This window comes from Impatiens glandulifera, chromosome 6 (genome assembly GCF_907164915.1).
Source record: "Impatiens glandulifera chromosome 6, dImpGla2.1, whole genome shotgun sequence".
Lineage (NCBI taxonomy): Eukaryota > Viridiplantae > Streptophyta > Magnoliopsida > Ericales > Balsaminaceae > Impatiens > Impatiens glandulifera.
Genome location: NC_061867.1, coordinates 3,909,938 through 3,931,889, shown reverse-complemented (window position 1 = coordinate 3,931,889; position 21,952 = coordinate 3,909,938). Strand labels below are relative to the sequence as shown.

The following is a 21,952-nucleotide window of genomic DNA, read 5'->3' as shown; positions in this document are numbered from 1 at the left end:
ATAGTATGTATAAATGAACTATATATTACAAAATTACATACATTTTAAATGAGTTTTTTTGTTTGAATGATATAGTAATGTAATTTTGACACATATAATAATTTTAAATTAAAGTAATTGATGTGAGGTGTCATGTTCTATATTAAAAAATAAAATAAAAAATTATGTGCATTTACATACTTAAAAAATAAAAACTGAATATCAAGTTATTAAATGAAAAATAAACACTTTTATCTATCAAAGAAAATATGCTAATGAGATATTAGAGATTAGAAATCACATTATTCTCAACAAAAATATCTCTTTTATTTTATAGTTAGAATGATAGATACATTTCTTTCTAAGCAAAGTTTGGCAACCAAAAAATGATTTTTCTCAATCTAATATTTAATAAAAATAGTTTCTTTTAATTAAAAAAACATAAGTGGTGAATGCATGGATGGTAGTTTCAAAATCACCTAAAAGTTATTGTCAAACTAACATAATTTAATGTTAAATTTCAATTTTTCAATTTTATTTTATGTTTTACATATATACAATTAAAACTTATTACTAATATATATATAAATTATTATTTTATAAATTTAATTATTTATAATTTAGTATATATATTTATAATAAAAATATATTTAATAAATATTTATGAAAATATTTTTTAAAATGATTAAGTGAATATTTATTATATTAATCATTAGTTTTATATTTTATTTACTGCCTCCACAATCTAATGTATATTTTATTTACTTAACACTATTATTAATATACTAATATACTGGAAAAAGTCTCCTCTAAAAAAGAAATCCAATGAAGTGGTTAAATTTATTGATTTGATTGACCTTTTAAATTAGATTTTATGTTACGTTGGTTAGTTGATAAATATTTTTGTTTTATGTTTTTATTATTATTTTTTAAATAATTAATTTCGTTGTCTTTATTGTATTTGGTGACACTAACACTACTCTTTTTTTAATGTATTTGTCATTATTTTTAAACTATTATTATTACTATAATATTGTAATAATTTTTTTAAAAAAATTATAATTAAAATTTATAAATATATATATATTAAAATATAATTAATCAAATTTATAAAAGAATAATTTAAATTTATATATCAAAATATAAATAGTTAAATTTATATATTTTGATAAAAAAAAATATACTAATTTAAATATATATTTTATCAATTTTTTTAGGTATTTTTTTAATGACCCAATAAAAAATAAAATTAGGCCCAACCATATCTTTAACCCACTTACTTTAAAATAAACCATAAACCTAATTATCATCAGAAAATAGTTTAATAAGTCGGCAGGACTTCAGGTACCACAATTTCTTAGTATAAATCATATTATAACTTAATTGTTTTTCTCTGATTTCATTTTCTTCTTGCATTGTTCGTGAAGAATATGATGCAATTGGCTGATGAAATTCTAGTCCAATTAAAGATAGAAAATAAATAATTGTGTTTTAATTAAAAAAATAAACATAAGTAGGTGATGAATTTTTACATTTTCAGAAACCATTATAATCTGAAAAATATTTTACATTTTCACAATTTTCATGAACTTTCATTATCTGGTAATAATAGTTTAAATATAAATAATGTGTTTAGGAGATCCATGGTTGTTGTTGATTTCTTTCAACCAATGAAGGTTGATTATATTCCATTGAGGTTTCAGAATTATAGACTTGTACCTAGAAGTTCTTGTGATGGCTTGCTTTGCATGGCAAAATTAGGTGACATTGATAATGTTTTTGTACCGTCAACCGGAAAATCTATAAAACTGTTGTACGAATCGAGGATTGATTTTCCCAATAAAAAACACATTGTTTGGAAATGTGATTATCGAATTGGTTATGATAACATTAATGAAGATTACAAGGTGGTGAGAATTGGGGGACTCCAAAATGAACAAGGATTCATCGATTATGAGATTAATGTTTATAGTTTGAGATCAAATTTGTGGCATAAGGTAGATAAATTTTCTCACTATCCGAATTTGAATAGTTTTGGAGATTTTGTTGCTGGTGGAGCTCTGCATTGGATCACCTCAACGAAAAACTTGATTGTTGCCTTTGATCTTGGAACTGAGAAATACAGAATACTTCCACATCCGGAGTATCGCAATTCTTATAACCGTTTATATTTGAAGAATTTAGGAGGATGTCTTTTGTTGACTTGTCATTACACATCATCATCGTACACTGTGAATGTGTTTTTGTTGAAGGAATATGGCGGAAAAAATGAACATTGGTCGCGATTGATTATAATGTCACGACCAATTTCTTCTAAGGTTTTTTATTCCTAAGAAACCTATTGTTCAGAAGTCATACGAGAAAATTATGATTGAAGTTGTCGCAGGATTAATGATCATACCCATTTGCCTTGAAAGTCTAGTCGATTTTTCGGTATGTAACCATCATCAAGAATCAAGATAGATAAATGTCAAATTTGATTCTCTCTTTAATCCTCATATTTTTTGTTTTGCAGGAATAATTATTCCAATCAAATGTATTCATGTTGGTGATATAATTTCTACCTTTATAAGATAGACTAATTTAAATTACTTAGTTCATATTTTCACTATAATCAATAGCCATCATATTTTTTGGAAATTCAATATTTCTGTTTTTTTTTTACAGAGTCAGGGGAAGGGGTGTAAAATCGCAGCCAGCCAATAACTGTTGAAAAAACGAATGAAATTGATGCTTTGAAATGAATCTAGGAATTGATTGTCTTTTCGTTTGAATTAGAATGACAATATTTAGCTCTATACCTTATTTTTGATTGAAAATTGATATATTTTATGTATCTTCGTCTTTACATTTTTTTTCCGAATCTTTCCAAAATATCATCTATGGAGAGAATGATTATTTTCTATTTGCTGTTTCACTAGAATCAATAGGCATTTGGTCATTAATTTGGAATTGGCTTATTGAACCATCACTTCTTAATTTGTTTTAATTTCTTTTCCATTTGTAACATTGTAAATTTATAACTACTTTAAATGAATACTATAAATGTTTATATATAGTGTTTAAAGTAAATAATACTAAATTTAATTGTAGTCCATATCACAAATATTGCACCAAACAAAATACAGAAGAAAAATGAATCATTTTTAAGTCTAAATTAACCCAATTTAATAAAACAATAATAATTGTGTTTTAATTAAAATAACATAAGTAAGTGATGAATTTTTACATTTTTTGGAAGCATTATAATCTGAAAAATATTTTTCATTTTCACAATTTTTACGAACTTTCATTATCCGGTTCATATTCTTCGAGCTTAAATTCGTGTGACATTCAAGCCTTAATTGTCCAGTAACTTCGGGAAAAAGGCTGCCTCCTCGAAAAGGGGTCGGGCCATAACTTGTCTATATCTTTTTATTTTTTTTTGCTTCAATCAATTAACTATTTACTTTTTAATATGAAATATATAAAAGATAATTTGAAAAATTAAAATCAAATAGAGAATAAATAATTAGCTTTAATTTTATGATGGGTTGGTTTTGCCCTCTCTAAAATTGGTATAAATGTTGAATATGCCAAAAATAGAAAATTTTATTAGTGGAACACCTTCTTTCCCGATTTTTGTTCCTCAAGAACAAGACTTACCAACGTACAATTACATCTCTCGCCCATGCATGCATGCATGCATGCTTAAATTTTATTTCCTTTTTTTGTATCATTTGACTCTGTTTTTGCCTCAATTGTTTGGGATTTCAAAACCTGAAACGGATGGATTCAAATAAAGAAACCACGGATAATAAACCGCCCATCAACTTCAAATTGCGCCAACCTGAACGTAGTTGGTCTGGTAATTTGGCTCGCAAGGATCGGGCCCGAGTCCAAGTGGCTGCAGGGAATGAAAACCGGTTATCCCATGTCAGCGGGCCGATAGGGGAGTTTTACGATGATGTTGGTACTCCTCGCCTTGTGAGGAGTAGCGGGATGAGGAGAGATTGGAGTTTCGAGGATATTAGTGAAATAAAAGTTGTAGATGGAGATCTTGTTACAAATTAATATTAATAATTAGGACACATTTCTTGAATGTATTGAAGATATTAATGTACATATCTTGTACCTTTATAAGATACTACTTGATTAATAATATTGCATGATTTGGAATTATAAGTTATATTCAAGTCCAATGAAAAGAATTGATAGTAATCATTTTATCCATCGTTCTAATTATATATTAAAAGAGATTGAAAAAAATTATAATTTATCACGCAACAAAAACTAAAAAGAAACAAAAAAAATTAATCTCGAGAATCATTTAGATTCGAAAAAACATGGAATACTAAAAAAAAATTAATCATTTCAAAGGTTTCAATATTGGTCTAGTGGACAAAAACTAAGAAAAATAGACTATTCATGATTATATACTCAAAATTTCAATACATGTTAGATTAAAGTATGGATATAATCCATAACTTAAATTCTAAAACAAATTCACTCTATAAACATAAACAAAATAAATTTGTTTAGAATTCTCCTTCATTCATAAAACTCCTTCTTGCTTCTTCTTTCCAATTCCGACCACCATTCGCAACAATTCTTTCGCCATCATCAAGATTCAACGAATTCCCCGACAAACAAGACATCATCGCGTGTTCTCGATCACCGATCACCCCATGAGCCATCCTAGCCTCGGTTTTCCAATCTCTCGTACATTTCCTAGTTGTCAAATTGTCATGCACTTGATCATGATGATTAGCTTTCTTCGAATCGGCTTCGAGGCGCTTCCTAGCCCGGTACCTACGTTGTCGGTCTCTGTTCTTTATACGCCGTGCAGCTATATCGTCATCGGTTTCAAGGGTTCCAGATTCGTTAACTTGTTTCATGTTGAAAATGTCTTCTTCTATCCCTAAACAATAATAATTCATATTTGTTCAAATAATTTGATTTAACAACATGGTTTTACTTATCTTCCAACATGATTATTCAACATCTGTATAGAACAAACATACATCAAAAGAATCATTAATTAAGATGTAAAAATACAGATCAAATGAAATTAATTGAATACCAAGATGCAATCAAATTGATATCATTATGATGTAGGATTCAATTGAAAGATGAAACGATTCTCAAGGATAATGGAGATAAAACAGAACACCATCAAAATCGTACGTAAAAGAGAAAGAATAGTGAGTATTATTTCGACGGGATTAGGAGCTGAATTTTGGATGGGAAATTAATTATTAATTAATCACTCCAAAAAATAAATAAATATACAAAATTCATATTTAAATTCTTTTCATTTAAATATATAATTTCAAACAAATGGGGTGGTGGCGCAGTTGGCTAGCGCGTAGGTCTCATAGCAATAGAGTAATCCTGAGGTCGAGAGTTCGAGCCTCTCTCACCCCATTATTTTTTTTACTTTTTTAACTCGACGATTAGATATAGTTCGAGCCTCTCTCACCCCATTATTTTTCTTTTTTTTAACTCGACGCTTAGATATTTATTAGTTCGAACGAATTTATAAATTTGAGATCAACTCGACTAGTCTTCGAGTAAATATTTATATGAGCTCGACTAAAATTTGGGAGCTTTGACCGAGCGGTTCACGAGCAGCTTAAGTCATTTGTAGCCTACCCTCACTCAATTATTTTTCTTATTTTTCAATAATAAATAAGCCCCTAACTTTGGATGAAAAAACAAATAAATCCCTAAACTTTAAGCAACAAATGAGGTGGTGGCACAGTTGACTATCGAGAGTTCAAGTCTCTCTCACCCCATTATTTTTCTTCTTTTTGAGCTCGACTCGATTAAGTATTTATTAGTTCAAACAAGTTTATAAATTTGAGATCAACTCGACTATTTACCTATAAATTCGAAAAACTTGAAAAAACTCGACTAGTCTTCAAGTAAATATTTATATAGCTCAACTCGAATTTGGTCTAAGTTCCGAGCGACTCACGAATAATTTCCCTCATTTGGAGTCATACTCTCCTCTCATTATTTTTCTTCTTTTTAATAGTAAATAAGTCCTTGAACTTTGGATTCAATAACAAATAAATACCTAAACTTTAAGCAACAAGGAATCGCAATATTTTTTAAAATAAAATAAAAATTGATTTGTTTTTAAAATGTCGGAATCAGATTCATTCGTTAAGAGATATTTCTACCATTTTGTTTTTTTGTGGATGCATTCTTTAGGTTTTTTAAAATTAATTTGATTTTAGTAATTTATTTTCCTTTATACAATTGACAAGTGGCAACTGATAATAACTAATAACAATGGCAAACCGCCTAACAGTAAGGGCAACATAACTTTCTTGTGGGGCACCCTTACTTTTATTTTCTGTGGTGACCCTTCTTCACGTGCCCTACAAAAAGCTAGGCAGCTACCTTAAGTGAATGGCCATGATTATTCTATTTTCATTTCATTTACATCCTCATATATATATTCTACTCCTTTAATTATGTATAATATTGTTTTAATCTTCTTTAATAGAAAAATAAACTAGCAATATTCTTCGGTTTCAAATTAATTCATAACGATGGAATTCTTCTCCAGGATATGATGGACGAGTTGCTACCTTCCGATCCTCCTCCACGAGACGACGGTTGAGATGTAGGTTTTTAGGTATTGGATTCTCGACAAGTATCGTGTCATATTGATCAACAAAAGGCTAATGGAATGGTTGTATCTTTAACCAAGAAAGATTATTTTAAGCTGATTTAATAAAATGGTTATTTTTCCAAAAATAAATTTATTTTGGAGATAAAGAATAATTTAAGAAAGATGGTTCAATTTTATATGAGATGTGAATATGCAAAATTGTTTGGTTTTGTTTTGAGATGGTCAATTTAGTGAACAAATTAATAATATATGTTTTGGGTTTTTTCAATTCTTGCCAATGAATGTATCAATTTTATAAGTTTTATAATTTAAAACATTTAAAAATAAACCATAATAATAACTAGTATACACAAATAAAAAATCTTTGGAAAAAAAATTGTTTTATTATGATAACATACATAAGTAGCACAGCATTAGTCCGACTCATTTTATTATTTCATTATGGTACGATATAAAAAAGATATTATTCTTTAAATATTTCCGTATCTTCTCTTCTTACTTTCTATCGAAATTTTCAAATGATCATGAGATCACAATTGAATACTTTTATAGTGCTAAATTTTTGTTGCTACCCCGACGACCATACCGACCATAAATCCAATCTCAATTGAAAAAGACATTTCACAAAAGAAATAAGATCCCACCCAAGATCTGTTTATAATAAAATATAAAATAATATTTTTTAACAATTTTTTAATATTAAATAAATGTACCTGATATATTAATATAAACATTATTGTCCAAAAACAGTCATACATATACTAGCTTTTCTCACTAACTTATCAATACATATATATAAACATTAAAATATCATGATATTAAGTAATAAATAAAATTCAATTGGGTATTAGTTCCTTTTCATGTATTTTTTTTTTGGATAAGGCTTAAAATTGATTTGATTACTTCTCTCAAAATTGATAAGCTTTGTTTGATTTAAACTTTATTAAAAGTAGTTAGAAACATTCCAAATAAACTATTAAATTGTTTGAGCCATGAGGTAGATTATTTGAAAATAAATTAGTATTCAATTATTTATTAAAATATAAAATTATTATTTTATAATATTTAATTAAATTATGTAATAAAGTTATCAGTTATTGATTCAAATATTTTTATTTGTTTATTAAAAATTGGCATCTTAAGAAAGTTAAGAATTAAACCTTTGAAAATATTTTATTATTCCAATATATAGTCATTAAATTTTAAAATAAATACAATAAATTATACATCATAAGACAACACTAACAAATCTACTAATACTACAAGTTATTTTAAATTATTTAAGAAAAGAAAGAGTCATCATTTGTGTTAATCTTATCTGAATTATTGAGATATTTCACTAAATTAAAAAAAAAATCCTCCCTTTCAAATAAAGAAAGAAAGAATAATTGATTATAAGATAAGAAAACAAAAATAGTAAACTTTTTTTTTCTCTTTTCCAACACAAAAGTAGTATCTTCATGTGTAAGAAAAGAAAATAAACTGCATTTCAATGTGGGTGCAGTCTTGCAGTTAATGTAAGATCTATTCCTATTTTTAGAGTTTATTTGAATTTATTACTCTATTTTTTTAAAAATTATATTACGATGAGTAGTAGTTGTATTTGTTAAGTTGGAATCAGTGACTTACTTCCTTTAAACTGTCAAGTATTTTAATATAATTAAGATTTATTAGTTTATAACAAAAAAATTTTTTTTGGGTATTAGCTTATACCATAAACCCTAAACCTTAAACTCTAAACCTTAAATCCTAAACCCTAAATTGAAGAATCTTCAATGATCGTAATAGTCTGATGTGTATCCTTTATAGTTTATTATTTTGACGTTTTTTGATATTCGTTCTGAAAAGTCAATAGAGTTGTTATGGAGTTATTCTAAAAAGTTAGTGGAATTGGTCGAAAAGTTATTATTTATTTCTTAGAATTTAATGTCGACAACTTATTGGGTAACGTGTTTTGTATTTTTTTTTTCTTTCTCATGTCATATGTTTAAACGATTTTATCATTTTTAATATATTAAAAACAATAATAATTATTAAATATTAAAAAAAAGTATGATAAATAAATTTTAAACCTAACAATCATTCAGCTCTTAACCATTTCTGTTAATACTATTTAAATAACTATAAATAAATATCATCATTCTATTATATTTGAAAAAACAAAGTTAGTTATAATAAATATGATAGTATGTCCCAAACAATCCTGGACCATTGTTGAGTATTTCCCATTTTGGACCATCTAACTTTTTTATTTTTTAAAATAACTTCTATTTAATATAAATGATATATTTATCATATTAAAAATTAATCATAGTCTTTTTTATATTCTAATCTTATTCATTGCGTTTTTAAGTTATTATAAATAACAATTTATTACGCAAACGCTATATCTCCAACTTATAATCCCAATAAAATGGTTGAAGATATATCAAGATTTTAGAAATAAATATTTGTACATACGTGTGAACTAGCTAAAAAGAAAGAGAACAATGTATTTAAAGCCTTGTTTGGATAAACATAGGAAGATGATAATAAGACTCAAACTATGAATTATGTATTAACAAACAAGACCTTATATATCCTCTATGAACTCTGAACTTAGACGCTTTTCTAAAGCTCCACTCATTTTAACGGTTGACCTTTTCATCTATCATTATTGATCAAATCAAACCCTAGAAAATGATAGAAACTGTACAGAATTCAATGCATTCATTCATTTATCATAATAAAATAACAACAAATTAAGCAGTTAACATGCTAAAAGTGTGATTCCATTAACAAACAGAAAAGAAAACGAACCAAATCAAACTCAAGATCTTTAACATATTTTCAATTAATCAAACCTGAGAGATTTAATTCCGATCACCGGAATCACGAGCCAAAGTTTCCGTCACCGACGCAAGTTTCTGCAGATTCAATTTCACAACAGTATCAGCAAACAAACGAGTATCTTCTTCAGTATTACCTTCAGGAACATCAACAATATACGATTCAATAACAACACAATAGATCTCATCGTTCCGTTCAATCTCATGAACAGTCGTAACAGAACGATAATTCCTCATCCTATGTTCACCGCCGATGATACTAAATCCGAATACGAATCGATCATCGTCAAGTAATTCCAGTCTTTCAGTACTAGTTGCCGCCGGTAAACCTGAAATAACGTTGACGTCGCGCGTGCATCCGACGCAGATAGTGAATCCTTCTTTAACAGAGCAGCTTTTGATGAAATGTTTGTAGGTTTGAGGTTTGTCGAATCGACGGATGATTGACCAGACGAGTTCGCGCGGAGCGTGGATGCGTTGAGCGAGGATTGAGAAACATTGGCCGGAGTTGGTGATTTCGTAGGAGTGGAATTCGGATATGAATTGTTTTAGTTCTTCGAATTCGTCTGGTGTTAGGCCTGGAGGTGTTGTGAGATGAGGATTCGTTGTGATTACTTCTGATTGATCTTCCGCCATTGATCTTGGTGAAGGGATTCAGTAGAGAGAGAGAGATGGAGATTTCTAGATTTGGAGTTTGAGAATTTTAAAATATGGGAGGATTTTTATGAAGAAAAGAGAGAGAGAGAAGAAGAGTTGTTTGTAAATTTGTGAAATAGAGAGGGGTTATTTTGACTTTTTGTATTTTTTTAATAGATATTTAACTTGTTTTTCAATTAACTTCAACTACTTTGTATATTAAAATTCTAATTATTTTATGAAATATATTTATATTTTTTTAAATAAGGGTTTATTATTTACGATCATTTTACAAACTAATAAAAATAATTTTCAATATGTTACAATTTTCTCTTATTAGAAAATTTTGTAGGTATATTATTCAACTTAGGAGGAGTTTTTTTTCGTCATTTTTATTTGATTTTGGGTTATGTTTATTCGGATCGACAATCTATTTAGCCGTATCGAAATTGTTATCTTGAATTTTTGTAATGCGAATAATACTTTAAATATTTGGTAGAATTGTGTTGGTGACGTGACTATTTTTTTTAGTCCGTATTCATCTTTTTTATTTTAAGCAAAAAAGTTAATAAGGTTGGATTTGAAATTTTTTTTATAAGAAAACATTGAAATTTATTTTTCATAAATAGAGATTTTTACTGGTATTGTGTAATGATTTTTTTTTTTTTTATGGATTTTTGGTTTTTTATTATTTTTGTATATGATTAGTTATCATTTGACAAAAAAAAATCCAACTTTATTTATCGGCCTTTGCGCTAAGATAAATTTTATTGTCGCTCAGATTTTGGGTAGAGATTCCTCGACACCGCTTAATTAATTTGTTCGGTTTATTCTCATTCATCACTTATTTTATTGAATTTAAATGAGTTCGTTTATGGAGTTATAATGAAAAATTGCGTTATTGGTGAATCAACTCTATTATAATCTTAAGTTTTATAAATTTATATTATGTAACGTCTAGAATTTTAACTAATTCATTTGATTTTTTAAGATATTAATATTTATTATTTAAAAATTAATGTTATATATATATTAGAATTAATTTCTTATAAAATAAAATAAACCAATAATACTTTCTTAGCTAGAAATTCAATTAATAAGTTTATTTATTTGAATCATTAATAATAAACTAAAAAATATATAAATAATAATTCAGTTTATTCATCTAAAATCGAATAACTTCTGAAATTTTATATAGTAAATATAAAATCGAAAAATATTAATGGAACAAACATAAATAAACAAAAACAAGCAAAAGAATCAGATCCATAATAGGTCAAAAGAAAAAGGTCCAAACATCAAATCAATCTTATCTTCTACTGAAATTTAAGCTCAAGAATCAAATGGGCTGCATCCTCTATTTTAGCCCAATGAATAATAATAGATCATTTCTTTTACACATTTGAATTTTTTTAAAATAAAAAATGAAAGTTTTTTTTTTATAATATGAAATTTGTAATTAAACTTTATTTAATGAAAATTTGTTACTTATTTTATTATGTTATGAAACAATTTTGAAATTAACTTTTTTTTTTCAAAATCATATTTTGTTTGGTTCACCACCTTACAAAATAAATCAATCCAAAAGGCACTTTGTATATATTTTGTTAAAATTATTTTATTAATAATAAATAATTCCATATAAAAAAAGTCCTACATAGCTAGTAAATTATAATTATTTTATTTATGAGCATAAAAAATCTTTTACTATTTTGCCAAATTCATAAAAAAAAATCTTAATCATCTTCTAACCCTTAAACTATCTGAGATTGATTAAAACACAATTAAAATACTTATTTAGATGAAAAAAAAATAAAGTTTGTGAGTCATGGATTAAATAATTTTTTAGTTTAGAAAATTAATAGCATAAACTTCAATATAACTGTTCTCATTTTATTTAGAATAAATGCCAACTTATTTTGAATTTAGCCCACTCCAAATCTATATGGGTCCAAACTCAATTGTTGCAATCTTTATTTTTTATTTGATTTGGCAGGAGAAATTTAGTTCAGCTGCTTGTTTTTTTATTGAAAGAATTTGGTTTTTGAAATTTTAGATCAGTTAAAATTAAGAGTTTACTTATTAAAATAGTTGTTCACTACTAAATTAGTCGAATCAAAAATTTATTTTAAGTCATGAATGTTTTAAAAATATATATTAATTTTGTTTTATATAATATAATAAAATTTAAATTAATCTTTTCTTTTTTTGAAAAAAAAGTAAATTAATCTAACAAATAATAATAAACAAATGACACTAAAAAGACTAAAATAAATTACATTATTATTTATTTGAATATTTTTATTTATTAACAAGACAAAAATTTCTTTTTCAATTATAACATTTTTAATATTTTTTTAGAATGAATCACCACGGGTCAAACACATAACCCGTAATCACCACGGGTTAAACACATAACTCGCAAACACACTTAACCAGTATCTCAGAGTATCCCTGTCCGTCACCCAGTATCTCAGAGAAACCCGAGGGATATCTATCTCTTGTTGCCGCTAAGTTAGAAGAGAGGATCATTTTAAAGATTTTTGTCTTGTAGTACCGAAGAGGGTCTATGTTGTGATACAACGACGACCCCTCCACCGATTTGTTAATTTTAGTTGGATTTAAACCAATTCTATTGAATTTATGAGGGTGGCTTCATATTTAGATTACACATGGTTTATTCAAAAGAAGATAGGTGGCCGGTTGTATGTGACACATTGCTTATACTAATGGAAATAAGTGACACATACAATTGATATATGACACATCACTTATTCTAAAAGAAAACAAAAGTAGTATAAAATAGTGATGATATATGCACAATGGAGATCATAAAAACATAACACTCATAATAGTACAAGAATGGCGACACCGGAAAACAAAAACCAGAAACCAAGAATGATAATTATACCAGCACCAGGAATGGGTCATCTCATCCCCTTCGTCGAATTCGCCAAAAAAATGGAAAATTCTCATCAAATTTCCTCCACATTCATTTTCCCCGATTTCGGTTTCCCCATGAAATCCCAAAAATCTTACCTTTCTCAAGCTCTCACCCCTTCAATGTCCATCGTCTACCTCCCTCCCGTCCCCATTGTAGACCTCCCCGCAGACGAATTCATAGCGACCCGAATCGCCCACGCCGTGACCCGCTGCGTCCCCGCCCTTCGCAAAGCAATCCAAGACCTATCCAAATCGACCCGATTCGCATCCATGATTGTTAGTTATGTGGGTACAGATGCCTTTTCTATTGCAGATGAATTCAACCTTTTCAAATACGTTTTCATGCCAATCGCAGCAATGACAGTGGCTCTTTTCAAGTACTTGCCGGTGCTCGACGCTAGCTGTACTTGTCAGTATAAGGATCTGACTGAGAAGATTAAAATACCCGGATGTGTGGAAATAGACGGGTCGGATGTACCTGATTGGGTTGAGGATCGGGAAAGTGGGATTTATAAGTGTTTGCTTTATCATAGTAAGCGATATGGGGAGGCGGATGGGATTTTAATTAATAACTTCCGGTATTTCGAATCGGGTGCGTTTGAATTCCTATCGGGTGAAAACGACCCGACTGTTTACCCGATCGGGCCGTTACTGAAAGCAGGAGAAGGGTCGGGCGAGGATGACAATGGGTCGAACTGGAGAGCGTGGCTTGACCGACAGCCAGTCGGGTCTGTCGTTTACGTTTGTTTAGGTGGGAGTGGGACACTCAGTTTGAATCAAATCAAGGAGATGGCTTTAGGACTAGAGAGTAGCGGGCATCGGTTCTTATGGGTGGTTCGGGTCCCGAGTGATACTGTGGGCAGTGTTACGTTTTTCGACACTCAGGCACGTCAGGACCCGTTTAATTTCCTACCCGACGGGTTTGTGGATCGGGTCAATGAATCGGGTAAAGGGATGTTGGTTCGGTCATGGGCACCACAAGTGGAGATTCTTATGCATGAATCTACGGGTGGTTTTTTAACACATGGGGGTTGGGGGTCGGCATTGGAGAGTGTGGTGTATGGAGTGCCGATGATAGTTTGGCCTTTGTTCGCCGAGCATGAGATGATTTCGGCATTGCTTTCTAACGATGGCGACGGGTTAAAGGTCGCGATTAGGGTTAAGAAAGACGAGGATGGGATGGTGGGGAGGGTTGAATTGGCGAAAATGGTGAATGATTTGATGAATGGGGATGAAGGGAAAAGGATTAAGGAGAATATGGTTAGGGTTAAGGAGGAGGCGAATTTGGCTATGAGGGATGGTGCATCTTATATTGAATTGGCTAAGAAATGGAATAATCATAATGTTATGTAATGGTGAGTTTTGATTTGTTATATAATCTATTTAAAAATGAAAATGGTGCTAACAAATCATAATATGGTTTATTGCATTTGCAGGGGTTCATGGTATGGAGGCAATCCGGTTCACTTCATTTGGACCATTATTATGCTTTCTTACTTTTAATATCGATCTTCAATAAATAAATAAAAAAACGAAAAATCTTGTATGGTCTCAATATATTTGACATTTATGTTCTTGAATAGACCATTCTTTTTTCAAATAATTATTTCTACCATAGGATCATTCATGAAATTTGTTGAAACGGAATCTAGACTTTTAGATATTTTAAAATTTGTCCCCCAAAATACATGTATTATGAAATTTGTTTATGGTCGAAAACGATACAATCGGACCCAAGTGAATTAGGTTAAAAAAAAAAGAAAAACCGAGAGCTTGAATTTTAGGGCCCAACTGTTTTGGTTTGGTGGATATGTATATCGAAATTACATCAACTTTGAAAAACAAATAACAACTATTTAAATGGTTAAAAGTTTATATATTGTAACTAAATTATGTATATCTTAAAATTTGAACCATATTCGGTCGATTTTAAACGAGTTCGGTTGAATTTAAGCTGGTGGTTTCATATTTAGACGACACATGGCTTATTTGAAAGAAGATAGGTGGCCTCGCCTCTGATATGTAGGTGACACATTACTTATTCTAATGGAAATCTTTGACACATGTGGTTGATATGTGAGTGATACATGTCTTATTCTAATGGAGATAAGTTACATGTGTGAGTGGTATATGACAAATGACTTATTTTAAAGTATATGTGGGTGATATAATATAAGGTAAGTGACCAAATTTTTTTTTATGGAAATAATACATTTCTTGTCTTCAATTTTAAGTTGTTCCAATCATTTTTTTTTATTGAGTGTGAGGTTTTTGTATTGAGTTTGAGGAAGATGTTTCAGATAATACATTTATAAAATATTATATTAATTTTCTTGTAAGCTCAATATAATGTCTATATAATATATATAACTAATATAATATTGTCTTTTTATTCATATCAAAATTTTGTTTTCGCTCTTAGCATATTATCATAGTTTTTTTGGTTACCTCTATTAATGGTTATTTTAGAAGGTTCTAATAAACCTATCATTATACTTTTCTAATAATTTTTTCTTCTAGATATTTATGTTCTTATTTTCTTTGGTTATTATATCTCGAATTTTTTTTTCAATTATTGTTTTATCTCATTAGTATGTCTATATTTTTATTGGTTTTAATCTAATAATATATTATTTACTGGTTATTTAGTCAACACATTACCTTCCTTCTTCATTTTGTTACGATGAATTTGCTTTTTCATGTTTTATTTCATTCCAGCATTCTAGTTAATGAGATTCTGTCTTTTTTACTGTTTTTCTTTTTAGGCAACACATTTCAGAGTATATTTTTGGTTGTTGTTATACTCCCAATATTCAATGTCAATGAAATTCTCCATTCTTCTTTGGTTTATCAGTCAACACACTAACATCCTACAATTGGATAAACTCGTTTATCAGTCAACACACTAACATCCTACAATTGGATGAAACTCACGAGTTTATGAAGTTTAAAATAGAACTAACATTAACCTTTCACAATCTTATCTTCAACCTCAAGTTTTTCAAGTGTTTTTCCTATTAAATTTAAGGAGGGACTTAATATAAAATAATATATATGTAAGATATTATTATAATATATTATATTATTTTCCTTATAAACTCAATATAATGTTTATATAGACATAAAATATCTAAATTGGGAAGAATATTAAATTCGAATTATTAAAAATTTATTAATAAAAATAGAATACATTCTTTACAAATCTCAGTAGTAAGAGTGACTTAAGAGACAAAAATATCACGTATTCGATTATATCTGAAAGTAGTAAGAGTGACTTAAGAGACAAAAATATCACGAATTCGATTATATCTGAAAGCGTTTAAGTGGGAGTCATGACTGTGGTGTTGTCATTTTAGTTCTTATTTATTAAAAAAAATAAAAAAAATATTACATTTAAACTTTCACCTTTATTAAAATTAAATATAAAATAATATTTTTAATAAATCTTAAATAATTAATTTGTTTACAAACAAAATTTATGTATAAAATCCAAAACAAATCCTGAAAAGCTCACCATGCCTCGTGCCTTATTTTCATAGTTCAAACTAAAATCATTGAACTAAACTAAATCCATTTTAATTAAATTTTAATTATGTATAATTTAATTAAAATCAATAATTGAGACTTAATCATTTATCTTAATAGTTAACTTCTACTGCCACTCAAATAATAATATATAATACATGTTTGACAATATATAGTAACAATAGTAATAGAATTTTTTTTTCTTCCTCATTTTTTAAAAAGAAAAATACATTTAAATTTAAGTGAAAATTGTGATTCCTACCTGAATAAAAGTTCAAGTTGCATTACCAAATTAATATATAAAAAGTATGAGTCATGCAACTTATGAATTTATAGGTAGTTCAATTATTAATGAAATAACTTTGTATATGCCCAAGGCCGGGTTTTGGGGTTACCTCAGCCCTGTAGAAAAAAATGTCAGATAATATTTTGTTGCACTAAATCAAGTTTAAAAAGTTTGATAATAAAAAAATGGTTAATATGGATTTAAATCAACTTATTGAGAATGTTTATCTTATTAGAGTTCTTAATATGGATTTATCTTGCTTAACATTGTTTGATTCCATTACAAATCCAAAGAATGTGGTTCATTGTCTTGCGTATCGTGTAACTGGAATTACCCATGTTTTTTATCCATTTTTTCCTGAATATTGTTGCAACTTTTCCCATGTTGAGAGGTTTTAGAATCAGTTCTGGATTAAGTGTCCACTTAGCAGATGAACCTATAAGGGTTTTCTTGAAATGAAACCTGTTCTGAATGTGGAGAAAATTGATCAAATAACTTGATATGTTTGTATAATTGAATATCACACTGCTGTTGTGGAACTCAAATGTAAGCACTGTTTCATGTGCAATGATCAAAAAGTTTAGATTGTCATCATTTTCAGGGTGGGGAAAAAGGTGGAGCATTTATCATCTTTAGTTTGGAGGGATAACAAAGGCATCACATCTTTACATGATTTGCTTTGTTTGATTAGAAGGCTAAACGACTTTTCATATCCTAAAAGCCACCGATTTAACTTGGCATTTCAAACCACAACTAACATTTTATGATACTAGCTTTTATCCATGGAGATGATTCTTAATGCTCCACCATAAAGGGGGGCAAGATCCATGGCAGGATAATCAAATAATGTATTTATCTTCATAGACAACTATTTTTAGAACTTCAATCAAATAATGCAATTATCTTCAAATAATGGAGTAATCCTCCCTCCATCTGAAATAATGGCTCAACAACATAAAAGTTGATGGTCAAGTGTCTTGAAAGTGACCTTGTTTATTTGTTTTTGTATCGATAAGGATGAGATATTATAGAATTAGATATTTTTAAGTGTTAATTTGAATAATTTGATGCAGTTACTTGATTTCAAATGTACATGTGGCTGGCATTTTCCATTGAAAATGCAACACAAGAAAGTCTTAGGCAAAGTGGACAGTGATTGAAGGGCATAGAAAACAATTCATATCTCTTTTTTTTTTTGTTTTTTTTTTTGAATTTTTAGAAACTAATATGACCCCACTTCAACTTAAAACGCTCTCAATGAGAATCAAACTGGACAAGACTCTCATAACTTAAGTATCCTAGTGGGTTATTCTTGTTTTCTTTGTTTGTTTCAAAGAAAAGCTGAAAATCTGAAAGCCTGTCAAAAAGTAAAGCAAAATATATAGTCTAGTTAGCCAAACTCCCAAATGAGTTTTGTAGGACTTGTAAATCTGTTTTTTTTTCCATAAAAGTTCATGAAATATTATATAAATAAGAGTCGTTTAAGCGACAAAAATAGTATAAAACAAGTAGCCCAATATACCACCATATACATACTAACAAACATGGTTTCTATGGAAACATTATTGTTTTGGAGATAATCTTATTGTAGGATATTGAGTCAAATCAAGATCAGTTATCCTCTTAGTTTTCTTTCACATGATTCTCATCATGACTTTTAACATTTCCTTATCTCTTTGGTCCCAGAATCATTAACTATCATTCATTTCTGACTGTTAGTCATATTATCTACGTGGAAATATTAATCTCTGTCACTTTCGACATACATAATAGACATCGCACTGAGATAATCTTATGCCCTGTGCTCTATGTCATTGAGTAACAATCTGAAATGTCTGAAATTAAAGGAAAGTGAATTTTTTCTTATCCAAAAACGTATAGTATTTTCGCTCATTAATGCTTATACATCCAACTCTTTCGAAACTGCTTATTTGAAGTGAATCCACGCATAGCATAGCGAGAAAAAGAAAAGGAAGAGCTCTATACATGTAGATGGGGAAAGATAAAACTCCACCTATTGTCTATAAGTACCACAAGATATTAAGATGCAAGCTGAACAATATCAATAACTTTATTTGCTACCTCACAAATTTTAGCTGTTGAACTTCTGTTCTGTAGTACTTGTTGAGGCCTGCATCATAGAACCAGAATTAAACATACTTGTTGAATGCTAATAAACCAAATGAAAATATCGTACATCGTATTTAAGTTGATTTAATAAAATGTTAAACTTATGTCGGGCAAGTAGTTAAATAATATTCTACCCTTATTAGATTGTTGAGTTAAGTCATTCATAATTTATTAGAACATTTCTCTGTATCATAACACTGCATAAAGATGAGGCTTAATCTTTAATCCATGCATCATAGTACCAAAAATAGTGGGAATACAATGTTTCTGCCATATGTTGATTCTTAATCCATGTTTTATGTTTCTGTTAATCAAACAATTGTAGAACAGAATGAGATGCAATATTTACTAACCCCAACTGATGTAACGAAACTGCAGACTGCACATTTCACGGATCTGGCTCCATACTGATACATCAGAAGCATCCGACAGTTTCCGCAGTTTACATGTGCTACCTGGTTTGCTGAACCAAATCAAACACGATATATATATATGCTTCAGATTTGCATTCTTAATTCCAATTTATTTCAATAATGGGTGTTTATATACCTTCCATAGCTAGATTGATGGTGTGACAGCAAGAACATTGAACACTTGTTGCTCCACGTATATACATTAATAAAGTGTGACATCCTCCACAAACTAGCTGAGCCATTTCCGTGCCTTACCATAGATAATCCCACCATTAATCTCTGTTTTTCTTTTCTAATTCAACAAAGTTTCATTGAGAAATATGTACCTGGAGGTGGAACTGATGTGACTGCATTGCATACAGCACAACAAACAGAGGTTGCTCCAACTGGGTATAATAGAAGATTTCGGCATCCTGAACAAACAAGCTGACTCTGCGTACCTGAAAAAAGAAGCAAACATAGTTTATAACAATTCTAGGATATTTTTTTCATTGTGGGTTTGAAAATTTAGTTGATTTATACCATTTGCAGGTGGTGGAGTAAATGGAACTGTTGGAGTTGGATATGGAGCAAGAGGAACAGGCATTGCAGGTAACCACAGATGTAAATTCCTTGTTCAAGATCTTAAAATGCTTCTGTTTGGAATAAACAAAGTAATTTCTCTGCCATAAGCAGCAGCATCTGTTGGAAAAGAGAGAAATTAAGAAAGAAACAATTTTTATTAAGAAGTGGATGTAATTGAGTTGAACCAACCTGCAAAAAGTTGAAGAAAAGACTGTTCTATAATGTAAAAGAAGGATCCTCCTTTAGAAAGTTATGAAATTCAATTGAACACTTACTTCCCCCTGCAGATTGCTGAGGGAGAGAGATAGAATGAGTGAGTGAGAGATAAAGAGAGATTGAAAGTGAGAACTTGGAGAAATGGTAGAGAGAAAAAGGTGGTTTTTGACTGTTAAAAAAAGGAGATTTTAGAAATTTTCAATTTTTTTATTTGTTCAACTATTTTTCTTTGTCCCCATTTACCATTGGTTAGCTTGATATTTTTTTCAACCCTAAGTAAAGTCTCTTTGTTAATCATAATCAAACTTGAAAACTTTGATTTTTTACTTACCCTTAAACTAACCCTTAAACTAAGGGGCTAATTAATTTCAATTTTATGGGACAGCTTATTTACAAACAAAACAGTGTATATTTCACTTAACTTTTATACATTTTTTGCTAAATCATGGCAAATAATCTTAATTTGTATAAATATATCTGTTGGTGGAAAAGCAAGATCTGGTTTGTCATGAATTCTAGGTCCCCCTTTCTCTCTCACACACAAACACACAATATATATTGTGTGATTAAGGTGAGTTTTAGTGTCATTGGGTGCACGTGATTGGTTCAATTAACCACACTCTCCTCTTGGGTCCATTGCACAACTCAGATTGGACCATAGCACCACTCCAACTAATTACCTAGTTAGCTAGCATACATAATCTCAGTTTTCAATTAGCTTTTTATAAAGAGATTACATGCATGGTTTGAGATTTCGATTTGAAAATCAAAACATTTGGGGCCTTATCTCAAACGTGGTCCTCTTTTTATTCGATTCTACCCATGTCACAATTCACAAAAGCCATATTTAATGTTATTGTTATGCCCACATGGATTATTGGTGCATTTATTGATCTTCATTGAGTTGTTTCTTTAAACAGCAGTATATTTTGATGCAGTTGGATTTCTTTTTCTTTATTATTGCTTAAATTGAAGATGTTAATGACCCATATCTGACTGACATGAAAGAAAATGTCGTGAGCTTTTTTCACTTATCCACACTTTGTACGACCCTCATATAATGTTTTTCCAGCTGGACACAAACCAGATGGTATCTAATCTGAAAGTGGTTTCAAGGTTATTTGTCGGCCAGAGCTACAGTTAAACCTTCTTTTTTTGGTTCCTTTTTTCATGAACAGGGTGTCAAGACTAATTGAGGTAATTTCAATATGTTTGTAGTTGAGATCATTTAATAAAACCTCTTAGTTCAAAGCATCTTAATTGATATGTCATTATTTTAAGTAAATATTGCTAACTTGGTTAGTTTGTTTGATACATTTAATAATTTTATCAAAAACTCAATCAAAATATCAAATAATTCAATATGAATAGAGGGTGACCAGTACCTATCATCATCTCTCTATGTAGATTTAAAATAGTAAAAGTTAATTTGGATTTTTACTAGTTAGGCATGGGATTTTTAATTATATATAAATATATGAAATAATTGGTAATAAATCCTTGAAGTAGATCTTTGAAAAGGATAAGTCGAGAGACTGCATGTGAGAAGAAGCTAGGCAGGTTGACTCATTTGCCCTTAGCTGAATAATTAATAATTTTTTTTTGTAAATTGTTTATGTTGTGTTTAGTTGAATGATAGAGACTCTAAGGATGATGATACATTTTCCGCTTCTCATTTTTGTGTCTTTTCAGGTATTTTCTCCAAAATTGTGCCTACTTGTTAAGTCCTTAATTTCTTCAAGCCTTATCTTTCACTATGTCTAAACCTAATTCATGTTTGCTCACTATCTTATAGGTACAAGTTCAT

The 21,952-nt window shown here is 29.2% G+C and overlaps 5 protein-coding genes and 1 non-coding gene across 8 annotated transcripts; 3 read left to right on the top strand and 3 right to left on the bottom strand.

Moving 5' to 3' along the window:
- The first annotated feature begins 1,622 nt into the window (after window positions 1-1,622).
- Window positions 1,623-2,500, top strand: LOC124942942 (F-box protein CPR1-like). The gene is made up of 3 exons (XM_047483512.1): window positions 1,623-2,210; window positions 2,329-2,412; window positions 2,495-2,500. The coding sequence occupies exons 1-3, from the start codon at window positions 1,623-1,625 to the stop codon at window positions 2,498-2,500; spliced, it is 678 nt and encodes a 225-aa protein (XP_047339468.1).
- A 1,996-nt stretch (window positions 2,501-4,496) lies between these two features.
- LOC124942940 lies at window positions 4,497-4,856 on the bottom strand. The gene has a single exon (XM_047483511.1). It carries the CDS (start codon window positions 4,854-4,856, stop codon window positions 4,497-4,499), a length of 360 nt encoding a protein of 119 aa, XP_047339467.1.
- A 444-nt stretch (window positions 4,857-5,300) lies between these two features.
- On the top strand, window positions 5,301-5,385 carry TRNAM-CAU. Its single transcript is given in 2 exon segments — window positions 5,301-5,338; window positions 5,350-5,385. It is a non-coding gene; the product is annotated as a tRNA-Met (tRNA).
- A 3,908-nt stretch (window positions 5,386-9,293) lies between these two features.
- On the bottom strand, window positions 9,294-10,139 carry LOC124942249 (abscisic acid receptor PYR1-like). The gene has a single exon (XM_047482710.1). It carries the CDS (start codon window positions 10,066-10,068, stop codon window positions 9,457-9,459), a length of 612 nt encoding a protein of 203 aa, XP_047338666.1. The 5' UTR covers window positions 10,069-10,139; the 3' UTR covers window positions 9,294-9,456.
- Window positions 10,140-12,907: 2,768 nt separating this feature from the next.
- Window positions 12,908-14,366, top strand: LOC124942540 (hydroquinone glucosyltransferase-like). Its single transcript, XM_047483067.1, has one exon. It carries the CDS (start codon window positions 12,931-12,933, stop codon window positions 14,362-14,364), a length of 1,434 nt encoding a protein of 477 aa, XP_047339023.1. The 5' UTR covers window positions 12,908-12,930; the 3' UTR covers window positions 14,365-14,366.
- A 4,288-nt stretch (window positions 14,367-18,654) lies between these two features.
- On the bottom strand, window positions 18,655-20,285 carry LOC124944019 (protein LOL1). Of its 3 annotated transcripts, none has more exons than XM_047484478.1 (6): window positions 20,119-20,285; window positions 19,888-20,049; window positions 19,692-19,805; window positions 19,502-19,615; window positions 19,306-19,415; window positions 18,655-18,953 (listed from the first exon to the last, which is right to left on the bottom strand). In XM_047484478.1, the coding sequence occupies exons 2-6, from the start codon at window positions 19,949-19,951 to the stop codon at window positions 18,915-18,917; spliced, it is 441 nt and encodes a 146-aa protein (XP_047340434.1). In that variant the 5' UTR covers window positions 19,952-20,049; window positions 20,119-20,285; the 3' UTR covers window positions 18,655-18,914. The 3 variants fall into 3 exon arrangements, with proteins under 3 accessions (XP_047340434.1, XP_047340433.1, XP_047340435.1); XM_047484477.1 differs by having other exon boundaries at window positions 19,888-20,046; window positions 20,119-20,284; XM_047484479.1 differs by having other exon boundaries at window positions 19,888-20,046; window positions 20,205-20,265.
- Between the last annotated feature and the right edge of the window lie 1,667 nt (window positions 20,286-21,952).

Coding starts and splice junctions, on each gene's coding strand:
- LOC124942940 (XM_047483511.1), bottom strand. CDS start 4,856: ATGAAACAAGTTAACGAATCTGGAACCCTTGAAACCGATGACGATATA.
- LOC124942942 (XM_047483512.1), top strand. CDS start 1,623: ATGGTTGTTGTTGATTTCTTTCAACCAATGAAGGTTGATTATATTCCA. Junction 2,211..2,328: donor ACACATCATCATCGTACACT/GTGAATGTGTTT, acceptor CCTATTGTTCAG/AAGTCATACGAGAAAATTAT.
- LOC124942540 (XM_047483067.1), top strand. CDS start 12,931: ATGGCGACACCGGAAAACAAAAACCAGAAACCAAGAATGATAATTATA.
- LOC124944019 (XM_047484478.1), bottom strand. CDS start 19,951: ATGCCTGTTCCTCTTGCTCCATATCCAACTCCAACAGTTCCATTTACT. Junction 19,416..19,501: donor CATCAATCTAGCTATGGAAG/GTATATAAACAC, acceptor GATTTGGTTCAG/CAAACCAGGTAGCACATGTA. Junction 18,954..19,305: donor GTTTCGTTACATCAGTTGGG/GTTAGTAAATAT, acceptor TCTATGATGCAG/GCCTCAACAAGTACTACAGA.
- LOC124942249 (XM_047482710.1), bottom strand. CDS start 10,068: ATGGCGGAAGATCAATCAGAAGTAATCACAACGAATCCTCATCTCACA.